The sequence below is a fragment of the Elephantulus edwardii genome, unplaced genomic scaffold (genome assembly GCF_000299155.1).
Source record: "Elephantulus edwardii isolate Elephantulus edwardi_28Jun2011 unplaced genomic scaffold, EleEdw1.0 scaffold00001, whole genome shotgun sequence".
Lineage (NCBI taxonomy): Eukaryota > Metazoa > Chordata > Mammalia > Macroscelidea > Macroscelididae > Elephantulus > Elephantulus edwardii.
In genome coordinates this window covers 15350919-15365871 of record NW_006399751.1, presented here as the reverse complement: position 1 = coordinate 15365871, position 14953 = coordinate 15350919, and the positions used below count along the sequence as shown (strand labels likewise).

The window sequence follows — 14953 nt, the reverse complement described above, 5'->3', positions numbered from 1 at the left end:
TTTTAGACTATTCTCTCCCCCATAGACTTCAATGCCATAAACATATTTCATCCAGTTTTTTTCAGTCTTACCCCCACCCCAATGCCAGCCTCATTCTGCCTGCTATTGTTTTCATAGCTGCTTCAGATGAAAGCTGGTGTTAGCATTTCTTCTTCCTGTGACTGCTGGAAAGTTCTTTAAAGTAGAACCTCAATGAATTCTGTGAGCTCCAAGAATCCCATGCAAATGCTCCCTTCACTCCGGCTGTAACACCCCTGACCCATAAGGACAAAAGAGATGGATAAAGGAAGAAAAATCACCTAATCATAACCTCATGTTCCCTCCACCCACTGAGCTGCGCCAAGAGGTGCCCTGCTCCACCCATCCCCTTTCCTAGTTTACAGTGGCTTCTGTCTTAAAGAGCTTATTTAGTCAGAGATTAATATGGTTTTCCTTGATCTTTATCTCCATATCTTTTCAATCTATACTCAGAATAGATCATCTGGGAGGCTGGGCTCTATAAGAAGAAATGTGGCATCAGGATTGGAAGAAGACAAATCAACAATCTGTGTTGTGCTGATGACACAACCCTGCTTGCTGAAACTGAGGAGGACCTGAAGCGCTTGCTGCACAGGGTCAAGGACTGCAGCCTCCTATACGGATTGAGGCTCAATATCAAGAAGACAAAGATTCTGACCACTGGGCCAATTGGTGGCATCATGATAGAGGGTGAAAAGACTGAGACTGTTAACAGCTTTAGTTTGCATGGTTCTACAACCAACACTCTTGGAATACCAGCAGCCAAGAAATCAAAAGTCAAATTGCATTAGGAGAGTCTGCTGTTGGGGACCTCTCCAGAGTTCTGAAGAGCAATAATGTCAGTCTGGAGACTAAGGCATGCCTGATCCAGCCACAGTCTTCGCAATTACTATGAGTCAGAAAGCTGGACAATGACTAGGGATGAAAGAGAATTAATGCCTTTAAAGCTGTGGTGCTGGAGATTATTGAATATACCATGGACTGCTAGGAGGACAAACAAGTTCATCCTATGAAGAGTGAAGGCAGGCTGCTCCTTGGGGGCAAGGATTCTGAGGCTTTGCATGACATACTTTGGGCATGTTTCAAGGAGAAAACATTCCTTGAAGAGGGACATCATGCTTGGAAAGATTGAGGGACAGAGAAAGAGGAAAACATTCAATGAAATGGATTGAATCAGTGACTGGGGTAATAAGGGTGGGTGCATCAGAGACAATAAAGTTGGCCCAGGATAGAACAGGTTTCAGGGCTATTGTACGTAGGGTCGCTATGAGTTGCAAGCGGCTCGATGGTACATAACAACAACTGGTGGCCTAGTAGAAAGGAGTTGCTCTGCCAAACCAAAGGCTCCATGGAAGAAAGATGGGCAATCTCTTTCCTTGTGATTTACAGATCCTAGCCTTGATATTAAGTACCTCTATCAAGTCTTTCTACAGATGTCGTCTGATTCCTGTGTAGTCTATCAAGTGAGGTCCATGTGCATAGTCACCATTTGTGTTGTGTTTAATTTTTTCTTAAAAAAAGGTATTTGCAGTGAATAAATCATTGATTGTACAAAATTCTATCATTCGATTACCAGCTTCATTTCTTTCACCAGGTCTCTATTTTCCAGCTACCAGTGCTTCTTCATTTCCCGTATTTTGCACTCCAGTGTCACTAATTCTTATTAAGTATCATTGGCCACTTTGAATTAAGATAATCTTATGATTATCCTAGGAATGACAGATTGAAGAGGAATAGTGTTGTATTTGTAGTCAAGAAGAACATTTCAATCTACATCTGGAAGCACAATTTTGTGAGTGATAGGATGTGTCCTGGTTTTCCCCCACCCCATGCATATTAGGAAAACTTGTTAATACTATGGAATAAAGCACTGGATTTCTAGCTACTTTCGGCATAGTTTCTTACTGCCTATTTATTTTGTGATTTTGCTCTTATGCCGTTTTCCTAAACTCCTCTTTAGTTTTATCTGCTTTTCTCAGATCTCTTGCTAATAAGTTTCCTGGTTCTATATTTTGGTCACTTGGAGTCATTCTGCCCTGCTTCTCTAAGTGCTCTGATACTGTCTATTGGTTCTGAGGCATTAGTGTTATTTTTTTATTTATTAATGAATACTTGTTTGTGTCCTGATATTTTTTTTTTGGACAAGTTTTATTTTGATGTATTTAGGCTGGTATGGGCAGTCTGCTATTCTGGTAAGTATTCTGAACACACTTGCCATCTGTCTATGTGGGCGGGGTAGCAACACGGCTCTATGTTTACTGATAGGTGGTTACTGAGGGCCAGTCAAGCAGGTTATGTTTGTAGTCACTGGCCAAACAGCATGGCAGCTGGTAGTTGCTGAGTGGGGGGGGCAACAAGTATCACTGCTGCTGGTAGCTCATGAGGGTGTGGCTGCTCCCTTTTGCCCAGTGGGCTGGCTGAGTGGTGGCAAGTGCATGCTTGAATGTACCGCCCCACCTCTTGGATAGGTAGGGGAGGATATAAGTAGTGGACATTCCGGCCCTCTGCTGGGTGAGTGGTGTGCAGTAGTTAAAGGGGACGGAGCTGAAGGCAAGTGGACAGGAGGTTATAGTTTCTTCCCTCTCAGTGAGTGTGAGGACTTGTGGAAGGTTTTCTCAGTCAGCAGGCATGCTGGATAGAGTAAGTCAACAATGTCATCTGAAGCAGTCAGTTGCCATTCAACTATGATGAGTAGGAGGGAAGAGCCAGGAGCTGGCTCCATGCCTACAATGCTTGCTGTCACCTGTTGGGATCACAGGTATGGGGAGAGGCAGCAAATGGGGGAAGACTGTAGTAGAGCTGTGTAGGGGGAAAGAAAGCAGCTCAGTCTATTTCCTTTCTTGGTCTCTGGTAGCTGGGGTTGCAGAGATGAAAGGAGGGGAGGAAAGGGGAGTTTGTACAGTTAATCCCTAGGATGGTAGGGAAAGGTAATGTGCTTCTCTGGTCACTAGGTTAGGATCCCCAAGTTCTTTCCTTTGGTTGTTGTGTGCCTACACGTCAGAACCAACCCAGAGCTGACCCTCCATGGGTTTTTCAGTAAATCGCACGAGCAGACTGCCCATCCTTCTCCTGCCTGCAGCTGGACCCTTATTTCATGCAGCTATGCTGACACAAGAAGTTATTCTAACGTGTTTGTAATTCCATGGCTCTAAGCTCAGGCTTGCTCTGTCTTTCTCTCAAGAAGGACATGCTCATGGGTCCTCTGCTCTACTTCTTTTCATTTGCTGTTTTCAGTGAGTTTCTCCTACCAGTCAGTGTCTGGCCTAGTTCTTTATCTTTTACTTGATGCTCAGGGCTGGAAGACTGTGTTTCGTATCTGCTTCTCTCAGTTTCTTGAGTCTTTGCTGTAGAAGGATGGCATGACATTTCTTACTAAGTCGTCATTTTGGCTGAAAGTATATATTGACTTAAAACTTTATCTCTTCCTAAATTCTCATAACTTTTCCTCCTAAATTAAATATAAATTGCCACTGGCATGGACTTTAAAACAACAGACTCTCATTTACCCATACACAAAGCAGTCTCCCATCTTTAGCTTCAGTGTCCATATAAACACAAAATTTAAAATAAACGGATTCCCTTTAATAAACCCTCTTGTTAGATTGCAATAGTATTGATTTGCATGCTGATCTTTTACCTTGTAGAGCTTCAGAATTGTTTTAATGCATTCATGTACAAACTTGGTCTGCTTCTGAAGACTTCCACCGTATAACGCCACCAGTTCTTCATTGAAGTTTACACTAAAGAAGTCAAAGTGGTACTTGAAGTCAATGTCTTCTGCTTTTCGAAGTGCTATAGAGCCAAGAGAACGAACTGCAGAGGAAAAGAGTGATGTAAACATTGAATAAAATGTTTCTTTTATTCTGGTTATATGATCTCTCAATAAAAACTTGCTTTCACACTCTTAAGTATTAATAACATATTTCAAAGTTACAGTATTAATGCTATCAATTTAGAAGAACAAACTAACATAGCAATTGTATATCTTGCACATGTTTAAGGGTATCCTAAATATTTTTAATATATACCACTCAGATACTATTAATTCACATTTTACACTAATCACTCAGTAACCAATAAATTCAATGGTTTTCAGTATACTCAAAGTTGTCCAACCCAATTTTAGGTACCTTTCCCCAAAAAAAGAGAAACCCTAGACTCATTAGCAGTCATTCCTGACTATGTATAAGTTCTGGTAACTACAAATCTTTCTGTCTTTATTTGTTCTAGGTGTTTATGTAAATGGAATCATCACATATACAATATGTGACCTTTTGTGACTAGTTCTCTCACCAAGCAACATATTTTCAAGGTTCACACATGTTAAAGCATTTATCTGTATTCCATTTCTCTTCACCAGTGAATAATAAATATTCCATTGAATGGATATATCACATTTTACTTATTCATTTACCAGCACATATAGATACATGAAATGTTCTAACTTTTTGGCCAAACATTTGCAAACAAATTTTGTATAAACATGTATTTTCATTATTTCTACTATCTGGGTGGTAGGGAGCTCTGGTGGCCAAGGGGCAAGGAGTATGCACTTCCAACCCAAAGCAAGCAGCTTGAATCCACCAGCTGCCACAAGGGAGAAAGGCTACCTCCTCCAAGTGATTTACAACCTCTAAAAACCTGCTGGAGGGTTAGCTGTGAGTCAGTTCCGTCTTGATGGCACATAATAAAAACTACAACAATCAAGGTGGTGAAGCAGGTAGCCTGTCTGGTTACTGCAGACCAGAAGATTCAAATTCATGAGTCTCTACACAGAGGATGGGCAATCTCTTCTCATCAAGATACACAGCCTCAGAAACCAAACGGAGGGTTGCTATGAGTTGAAATGACTTGGTGGCAAGTGATTTACCACATAAAAGTGGAATTACTGGGTCATATGATAACACTAGATGGTGGGAGCTATCATGTTTGGCCATGATCTTTTCAATCATTTGTTACACATCTGAGAGCTGGACAATGAATAAGGAAGACAAAAGAATTAATGCCTTTGAGTTGTGATGTTGGAAGAGAGTACTGAATATCTCATGGACTGCCAAAAGAATCAACAGGTATGTCTTGGAGACAGTACAGCCAAAGTGCTTCTTGGAGGCAAGGATGATAAAGCTTCGTCTAAAATACTTCGGAAATGTTATTGTTTTCATTGTGTAACACAGAGTCAGAACCAACCCACAGCTGACCCTGTGGGGGATTTTCAGAGGCAGTTAATCACACGGGAGGAGACTGCCCATCCTTCTCCTGTGGAGCAGCTGGTGGGGAATCGAATCACGTGCCTCCAGGATTGCAGTGCAGCTTCTTGCCACTAGGTCCTGGGAGAGTCCATTATGCTTGGGAAGGCAGAGGGTCAGGGAAAGAGAGGAAGGCCTCCCAACAAGACGCACTGACACAGTCTTTGCAGCACTGGGCTCAAGTGTGTCAGAGATGATGAGGACAGAACACGGTTCAGGCCTGCTACGCATAGTGTCATTATGAGCCAAACTCGACTCAATAGATAGCACCTAGCAACAATTATGTAGTAATGTATATAATATATAAAATAACGCTTGTGGGAATATAAAGTGAAACAGACAATAAAATTTAAAGGTTTCATCTAACTTGTGAAATGGAATTCTAACAAAGTATTTCTTTTAAAGGAATGTGGGCTTACATGCTCTAAGATACAGGCAGAAGAATATCTATTTGTTAAGTCCTAAAAACTGTAACCAACCTAAGTATTTAAAGACAGTAAAATGGAACAATTTTGGTATACCTATACAATAGAAAGATACAGAATGATGAAAGTTAATTATAGCTCACACAGTGAACACAGATGAATCTGAAAAACAATGTTCAAAGGAAAAAGCCAGACACAAAAGCATATGTACTAAATGATTATATATAGACAAGTTTTAGAATGGACCCAAATAACTCAGTCAGAGTAGATATGTGGGTGCTAAAAGACAGTCAAGAAAATTACTACTTAAAGAAATTAAAATTGTTATTGTCTCTAGATAACAAGGGGAGTGCTAATCACAAAGAGGCATATGGGGTATCCCAGGGTGCCAGTGAGCTCTGGAAGCCTACTCTATTAAGTTGTGCTGACCGCCCAAAGGCAAGTGGTTCAAATCCATGTGCTACTTCGTGGGAGCAAGAAGAGTAGTATCCTTCAGTGTATTGTACAGCCACTAGTAATCTACTTTTTGTCCTTAACATTTGTGAATTTTTGTTGTAATGTGAGTGAAGTTTACAAAGAAACTTGGTTTATAATTCAATAATTTACACATATTTTGCTTTATATCATTCGCTATAATGCTCATTAAGGTCAGATCATACCCTTATTGCCTTTCCCTTCATCCATATTCATAATTCTATCTTCTATTTATTAATTTTTACTCTTTCCTCCCTTCCTTTCTGTGCCCGGTTAACTAGCTAAGAGATTTTCTTGGCTAGTTTTCTAGTTTATAGGCAAGACTTCCTAAGGTCTAAAGTAATTCTATTTGTGTATAAACAAATTATCATCAAACAATGAAGAAATGCTCAAAATCATTAGCTATTTAGAAAAAAAACACCCAAAAACAAACAACTCAAAAGCATTTAGTCAAACCCAACTCACAGCTGAGCCTCTACTGGGCTTCCGAAGCTCTAAATCACTTAGGAGCAGGTCAAATCCACCAGATGCTCCACTGGAGAAGGAGGGGCAATCTCCTCCTGTGTCAGGTGGTTCCGCTTCAACAGTACACAAGGGAAAAAATAACACATGGGAAAGATTACCTATCTTTCTCCTGTGCAGCCACATAATGAATTAGCTTTTAGAGATGCAAATCAAAACAATAATGAAATACAATCTCATCTCAGAAACAATGGCAAAATTTAGAAAGTCTGTAAACAATAAATTCTGGCAAGGATGTGGCTACACTGGAATTCTCAAACACTGCTGGTGAGAATACAAATTGGTGTAACCAATATGGAAAGACATTTTGGCACTTCCTTTAAAAAGCTGAAAATGGAAATACTATCTGATTCACAAATCCTTCAAGGAGATATTCCTCTTAAAGAAATTGGAGCTGTAACACAATCTGATTTATGCACACCATGTTTACAGCAGCATTATTTAAAACAGAAAAGAGATAAAAACAACTCAAGTGTGCATCAATGGGCAAATGGATAAAAATCCTACGGTATATTCACATTAAGGGAGTTTCATCCAACGCTTCTTACTGCTGTCGTGTACAATCGAGTCAGAATTGACTCACAGCTGACCCTCCAGTGGTTTTCAGAGGCAGTTAATTAATTACAAGAGAGGAGACTGTCCAATTTTCTCCTGTGGAATAGCTGGTGGGTTTGAATTGCAAGCCTTTAGGTAGACAGTGCAAGTACCTGGCTATCTTCTAGTTTTTAACCTGATTAATTTACACAACGAATACTTCAGATTCTTTTCTCCGTAACCCCACTTCCAATATACAAAATACTGATTCCTGAATCATATATTATCCATTTATTCTTTTCCTACTCATTCTTTTCAAAATGGTCTTCAACTTTTCTTTTCCAAAGACTTCTCACATGAATTTTCTGTCAGAAAAACCAAGTCATGTCTTTGTAACCTTCAACAAACTTAACATATTACCTAACACAGAGTATGCATGTATTCAGTAAATCATTGAACAGATTAACAGATTTCAAAGTGTACTTCCAAGTTTTACCTTGCTTGTAACTTCCAGCATTACCAGGAAGAAAGAGGACTGGAATGCCTGTCAAAGGCAGAATTTTGTGTTCTTCAGCATAAGATCCTTCTCCATAAAGATACAATTCATATGCAGGATAGCGTTTTGCCAGTTTCTTTGGAAGGCGTATCTTCTATAGAGAAAAATACAATTTAATGTGTATTAGTTTTAATTATACTGCAGCTCTATTTTATACAATTCTGAATTATGCAAATCTGATATAATACAATATAAAATATTACTGATGATAGAATGGAATTTAATGCACAAGGCAGGTACTATGTTTAGTTTATTCCTATAGAAAATTAGTCTTGCATTATTTGGGTTTTGAACCATACTATCTTCAGGACAGCACAGGGAAGGACTTATCTGAACTTCTAATGAATACAAATTACTCAAAGTTGTCACTTGACAATCAAGAAGCTGTTGGATTTTTTAATCAGATAGTATATGTTTACCTTCCAACTTGATATATCAAATGAACCAATAATTTACATATATTTTCTTTAATATAAATTAGGTAAATGTTATCTCCCAAAAATAAGCACCTATAAAAGCGGTAGTAAAATTCTGCTCTTTTTGAAAAGGATTTTTAAAACCCTAAGAATAAAATTATATTGGCCAGTAGATTTTATTTAAGTAAATTTCAACAGATTTAAGGATCTAGCCTTACCATACCATACCATTCCATACCATACCATACCATACCATACTATACCATACCATACCATACCTATAGTAAGTACGCATTTAATAAGTCTTAACAGTATATTTCAAAATCTTTAAAATGTTATGTCTACTGAAAATCTGACTGTTTAAAAAATGGAATTATGATTATCTGCCTACATTCTTAAATATCTCTCCAAGTACATTATCATTAACCAATTTATCCAATATACTATCTCTAGTGACTAAGAACTTATGGTTTAAGATACCAGCAATTTAAATAATCTCTTCAAATATTCAAAATATAGAAACACTAGCTTCACTATTTGTTTTATAATTTATGTGTAACTGAACTTCAATTCTAATTAGTATCAATATTGATTATGCATAGTATGCCTTTAAAATGAAAATGATGTATTTTATTACTTATATACAAATTAAGAAAAAAGAAAAAGAGCAAAGAAGTTTTAGTCTTTGTTCACTACTTGATCTAACATGTATGTCAGATCATTATTCCTTTTAGTACAGTAACTAAACCAATTTCTGAGCTGAAAACTAACTCAGAATAGGAAAAAGATTAAATAGAACTTTTTAAAAGGCTTTCATTCTTTTCGAAGACAGAAATATGGTGGCACATGAATTGAATTCCAACTCAATGCAGTGGTGTTTGATTTCTGGAGACATAAAAAGAAACAAAAAAATATCTGGATGGTATCAAGAAAGTTTTCTGCAGAAAGATAAAAATTTTAAAAAAATCAGGTACATCTTACTCCTCAAAATGATATCATTGCTCCTCAGTAATTTGGAGAGGTCCCTGACCACAGACTTTCCCAACGCCAATACGCCTCCTGATCTCCTGACTGCTGGTATCAGGTGTGTTGAATGTGGATTCAAGTAAGATGAAGTAGTTGACAATTTCAATCTTTCTCCATCTAATATGATGCTATTAGTCCAGTGGGGAGATTGTTGTTCTTGAAACAAAGAAACAAACAAACTCAAGAAATGTTCATTAAGAAATCAGAAGATAAAGAAGCTGTACTGCAATACTGAAGGTGCACAGTTCGAATCCACCATATGCTCACTGGAGAAGGAGGGGCAATCCCCTCTTGTGCAAGTTGGATCAAATTTGACAGCATACAACAAGTGAAAAAAAACCCCAAAAAAAGATAGCCAAGGAATTAAAGTCTATATAGCAGAAGGATTTTAATACATTTGAAATTATTTTATATCCCTAAAAAAACTGATGTGGCCTATTCATTCTGAGTAATGGTGATCCTATGTAGTATAAAAAAAGAAATGGGCTATATATAGATAACATGGCATATATGGTTTGCATTCAAACTAGTAACCTAAAGGCTGATGGTTCAAATCTACCCGGCAGTACCAGGAAAGAAAGATCTGACTATTTTATTCCATTTAGATTGTATAAATTGGAATCTATCTAATAACAATATCAATTGGTATACCATCTATTCCTGGGGCCTTATTTTTTGCTATTTCCCTCAAAGCAGCTTGAACTTCTTCCCTCATCACCACAGGTTCTTGCTCATATGTTGTTTCATTAACTTCTTCTGTGTCTGCCAATTCCTTTTGATACAATGAAGCAGTATATTCTTTCCATCTTCTTTTAATACTTCCTGGATCATTTAATATTCTGCCTAAAGCACCCTTGATTATAGCAACTCCAGGTTTGAATTTGTTCTTCAGTTTCTTGAGCTTAAGAATTGCTGAGCGAGTTCGGCCCTTTTGGTTTTCTGACTCCAGCTCCTTGCACATTTCATTGTAATACTTTACTTTGTCATCCCGTGCTGCCTTTTGAAATCTTCTATTCAGCTCTTTAGTATCTTGAATTTTTCCTTGTGCTTTGGCTTCTCTGTGCTCCAGTGCAATCTTCAGAGTTTCTTCTGACATCCATTTTGGTCTTTTCTTCCTCTTCTGTCTTTGTAATGAACATCTGCACTCTTCCTGCATGATACCCTTGATATCCTCCCACAACTCAACCTCAAACTGTTACTGAGATGGTTCTGAAATTCGGGTGGGATAGACTCAAAGTCATATTTTGGTTCCCGTGGATTTGGTTTAATTTTTCTCAGCTTCAGCTTGAACTTACATATGAGTAGTTGGTGGTCTGTCCGTTCCACAATCAGCTCCTAGCCTAGTTTTCACACCTGATATTGACCTTCTCCAGAGGTTCTTTCCCCAGATGTAATCGATCTGACATATTTCAGCCAACAACTGCCCTGGAAGTGCTCACCAAGTTGTGCCAAGAAATCTGGAGAACAATGACTTGGCCAACTGACTGAAAGAAATCTATATTTGTTCCCATTCCAAAGATAGGTGACCCAGCAGTGTGGAAACTATGGAACAATATCGTTGATTTCACATGCAAGCAAGATTCTGCTGAAGTTTATCCAAAAATGACTAGAACAGCACATCAGTAGAGAACTGCCAGAAGTCCAGGCTGGGTGTAGAAGGGGTCGTGGTACCAGGGATAGTGTAGCTGATGTTAGATGGATCTTGGCTGAAAGCAGGGAGTACCAGAGGAATGTCTATCTGTGCTTCATTGATTATGCAAAGGCGTTTGACTGTGTGAACCATAACAAACTGTGGCTGACTCTGAGAAGAATGAGAATCCCAGAACACTTGATCGTGCTAATGAGAAACCTATACTTGAACCAAGAGGCACTCGTCAGAACAGAGCAAGGCAACACTGCATGGTTCAAAACTGGGAAGGGCGTATGGCAGAATGTGTCCTGTCTCCATACCTTTTCAACCTGTATGCAGAACAGATTATTCAAAAGGCTGGGCTCTATGAGGAGAAATGCGGCATTAGGATTGGTGGAAGATCTATCAACACTCTGCGTTATGCAGATGGCACAACTCTGCTTGCTGAAACTGAGGAGGATCTGAAGCGCTTGCTGCAGAGGGTCAAGGACTGCAGCCTTCAATATGGATTGAGGCTCAATGTCAAGAAGACAAAGATTCTCACCACTGGACCAATTAGCAGCATCAGGATGGACTGTGAAGAGATTGAGATTGTTCACAGTTTTGGTCTGCTTGGCTCCACAATCAATACTCTTGGCACCAGCAGCCAGGAAATTAAGACATATTGAGATGGGAAAGTCTGCTGTTAGGGACCTCCCTAAAGTACTCAAGAGCAACTGTGTCTCTCTGGAGACTAAGGTGCGTCTGATACAGGCCATGGTCTTTGCAATCACTTGTTATGTGTCAGAGAGTTGGACAACAACTGGGGAGGATAGAAGGAGAATTGATGCCTTTGAGCTTGGTGTTGGAGAAGAGTACTGAGAATACCATGGACTGCTAAGAAAACAAAGAGATTCATCCCTGAGAGGGTTAAACTGGGCTGCTCCTTGGAGACAAGGATTCTGAGGCTCTTTCTAACATACTTTGGACATCAGGTAAGGAAAGACCGGTCTTTGGAGAAGGGCATCATGCTGGGGAGGGTGGAGGGCAGGCGCAGGAGGGGAAGGCCCCCCTATGAGGTGGATTGATTCGGTGACTGGGGTAATCCGGATAAGTGTGTCGGAGACGGTGGCACAGGACAGAACAGAGTTTAGGGCTGTTGTGCAAAGGGTCGCTATGAGTCGCAAGCGACTCGATGGCACATAACAACATAACAACAATAACAATCTAATAACAACAGATAAGAGGAAACAGATCATCAATTCTATCTTTCACCGAGTGAGTTTGAACACTGGGTGGCTTTGAACTGCCAATTTTCAGATTAGCGAACTCAATCTACTACCGTCAAGTAGAGAACGACTTATGGTGACCTTTCATTGGGTTTCCAAGCTTGAAAATCATTATAGGAGCAGACTGCTTCCTCTTTCTCCTGAGGAGCTACTGGCGGATTTGAACTGGCAACTTTTGCATTGGTAGTCAGTACATAATATGCTATACCGGTAATCCTTTTAGGTTAGTTGTTATGGCAGTTATTATGTACATGAAGTCAGAATGGATTCACAACTGACCTTCCGGCGGGTTTTCAGACTGCCCACCCTTCACCCGCGGAGCATCTGATGGATTCATACAGCTGCCCTCTGCTGGTAGCCCTGATCCTTACCACGAGGCCCCATAGCTCTCCTTTCAGGTTAGTAGTGAGGGAGTGGGGGCAAAACATTCGTGCTGCTCAGGGACAATTATTGAAAAGAATACCTCCCAGCTCAGAAAAATCTTAAACTAACATCAGTGGCTTTTACACTTTATCTCCACAATTTCGATGTCCACTAACATCCTCCCTTGGCTCAGTTTCTCAATTTGATAGAAAGACCTAAGAACAGCTGTGACTTTTTTCTGTCATTACCTACACATTATAACCCACAGTTCATACTGCTGTCAGGAAACTGTTAACAGACACCTCATATGTTGCCTCACTGTGGAGAGACATCCTTTAAAGTCTAGCTTTCCATGCTCATGGATTGGAAGATGTACCATCCTGAAAATGACAATACTATCAAAAGTGATTTGCAGATGCAGTGCAGTACTGGTCCAAATCACGTCGTCATTCTTCAATAAGATGGAAAAAAATAATCGTCAACTTTACTTGGAAAGGAAAAGACCAAGCTAAGCAAAGCTCTACTGAGGAAAACAAAGTAAGAAGCCTTGTATGTACTGATCTCAAAACTACCACACAGTCCAGTATTCAAAACCGTGTGGTACTGTTAACAGTGGCAGATATATAGGTCAATGGGATAGAATTGTGAACTCAGAAGTAAACCCATCCACCTTTAGACAAGTCAGGGAGCATAACTCAAACTCACCTCATAGGTGAGCCTCCAGGGAGTTTTCAGGGGCTATTAGTCACAGAGGAAGAGAATATTCATCTTCCTCTCAAAGAGAGCTAGAGGATTAAAACTGATGGCCTTTCAGTTAGCAGCGCCATTCCCTATCCATTAGGCCATGAGAGCTCTTCTAATCTAAGCATGAAGGGACCTCCCAAAGATTAAACCCTTATGTCCATGAAATGATTCCTCCAACAGTAAAAAGCGAACCCACAGACTAGGAAAATCCCTTTGGCAATGAGATGTTTGACAAGGAACAAATATCTTCAATTTAGAGGAAACGTCAACAACTTGTTATACTAACTCAAGAATTATCAAATGTCAGGGAACTGACATTTGGTCTATTGGCAAGAAGCTGCATTGCAGTCCCGAAGGCACGCAGTTCAAAGCCACATCAGCCACTCCATGGGAGAAGGATGGACAGTTTCCTCCTGGGCGATTAACTGACTCTGAAAACCTGCCAGAGGCTCAGCTATGGGTTAGTTCCACCTTGATGGTACACAACAACAACAGCAACGTGTAGTTAGCCTACCGGGTTTGAGATGTGCGGCTCAGGAGTAAGCAGACATGTTACCAACCCATGTTGTTCAAACCAACCAGCTGTTCTGCAAGAGAAAGATGGGCAATCTCCCTGGCGTGATTTACTCCGCCTGAAAATCTGCTAGAGGGTCAGCCATGAGTCGGTTCTAACTTGATGGCAATGAGAGGGTTTGTAAAATAATGTTAGTTCTGGATAAATCAATCTTGGGAAAGCAGAGGGAGAAGATGGATGAAGATAAACCACTTTAAATCCAAAAGTTCAATGTTTTTAAAAGTTTCAAAATTCTCCCCTTTTAATTAAAAAAGAGAATAAAAGCAGGTATGTTTCAGCTACTTTTCATCTTTATGATGACCAGCTAGAACATACAAATCAACAATAAAAAGAAAGGTTATTAAGAAAAAGGAGAAAATCAAAGATACATGATGTGCTGGATATCAACCTAATCACTACTAAGCTAAAAGGAGAGCTATGGTGGGCTTGTGGTAAGAAGCAGGGCCGCCAGCCCTCCTGTATGAATCCATTAGCTGCCCCACGGAGAAGGACCGGCAGTCTGAAAACCCGCTGGAAGGTCAGTTGTGAATTCGTTCCGACTTCATGTATATATAATAACTGCCATAACAACTCTTTACTAATTAAAGAGTCAAATGAAAGATAATAAAAGGTAAGAAATATATCTCTCTAGAGACTTTTTAGTCATAAAAATCATTAAGAGAATATCCTCAGTCATTATCACAAACTCACCATACTCAAAGTGACTCTACCCCTACAAGCTTTATTTGTAAGATAATACAAGATGGAGTGTAAAATTAAATAAAAAGACTAAGTCAAATATAAATGTTACCATTAATTAATATTTTAACTTTTTGCATCAGAAAATAAAATCTGAGTGGGGGTTGTATTTGTTTAGCTATTAATGACTTTCTCTTTACAGTGATAGAAAATATGACAAAGAATATTGGCAGTGAGTACATTATCGATACAATTAATTTCACTGAAGGGTAAAAAATATAGAATTGTTATATTTTTTAGAATGCAAAAAATCCTAGTATTACCATACCAGCAAATTATTAGTAAAAATGTAAAATTGGATAAATGATGTATACTGCATTGAAACAAATGAGGGAGAGAACAGTTTAAAAGTGATATATGATTGGGTATTATGGTCATGACAAGAGTCCATAATGAAGGTTGCATAGTAGAGTGTAGTG

At 39.2% G+C, this 14953-nt stretch overlaps 1 protein-coding gene across 1 annotated transcript in view; it reads right to left on the bottom strand.

The window, feature by feature from the left end:
- The window catches only part of PGAP1 (post-GPI attachment to proteins 1), a 108974-nt gene that overhangs the window by 92049 nt on the left and 1972 nt on the right, over positions 1 to 14953 (bottom strand). Inside the window, exons 2-3 of the mRNA XM_006878741.1 lie at positions 7716 to 7869; positions 3656 to 3831 (exon numbers count right to left, since the gene is read on the bottom strand). Coding sequence (XP_006878803.1) covers positions 3656 to 3831; positions 7716 to 7869 — 330 coding nt within the window. The remainder of the gene's footprint in view (positions 1 to 3655; positions 3832 to 7715; positions 7870 to 14953) is intronic.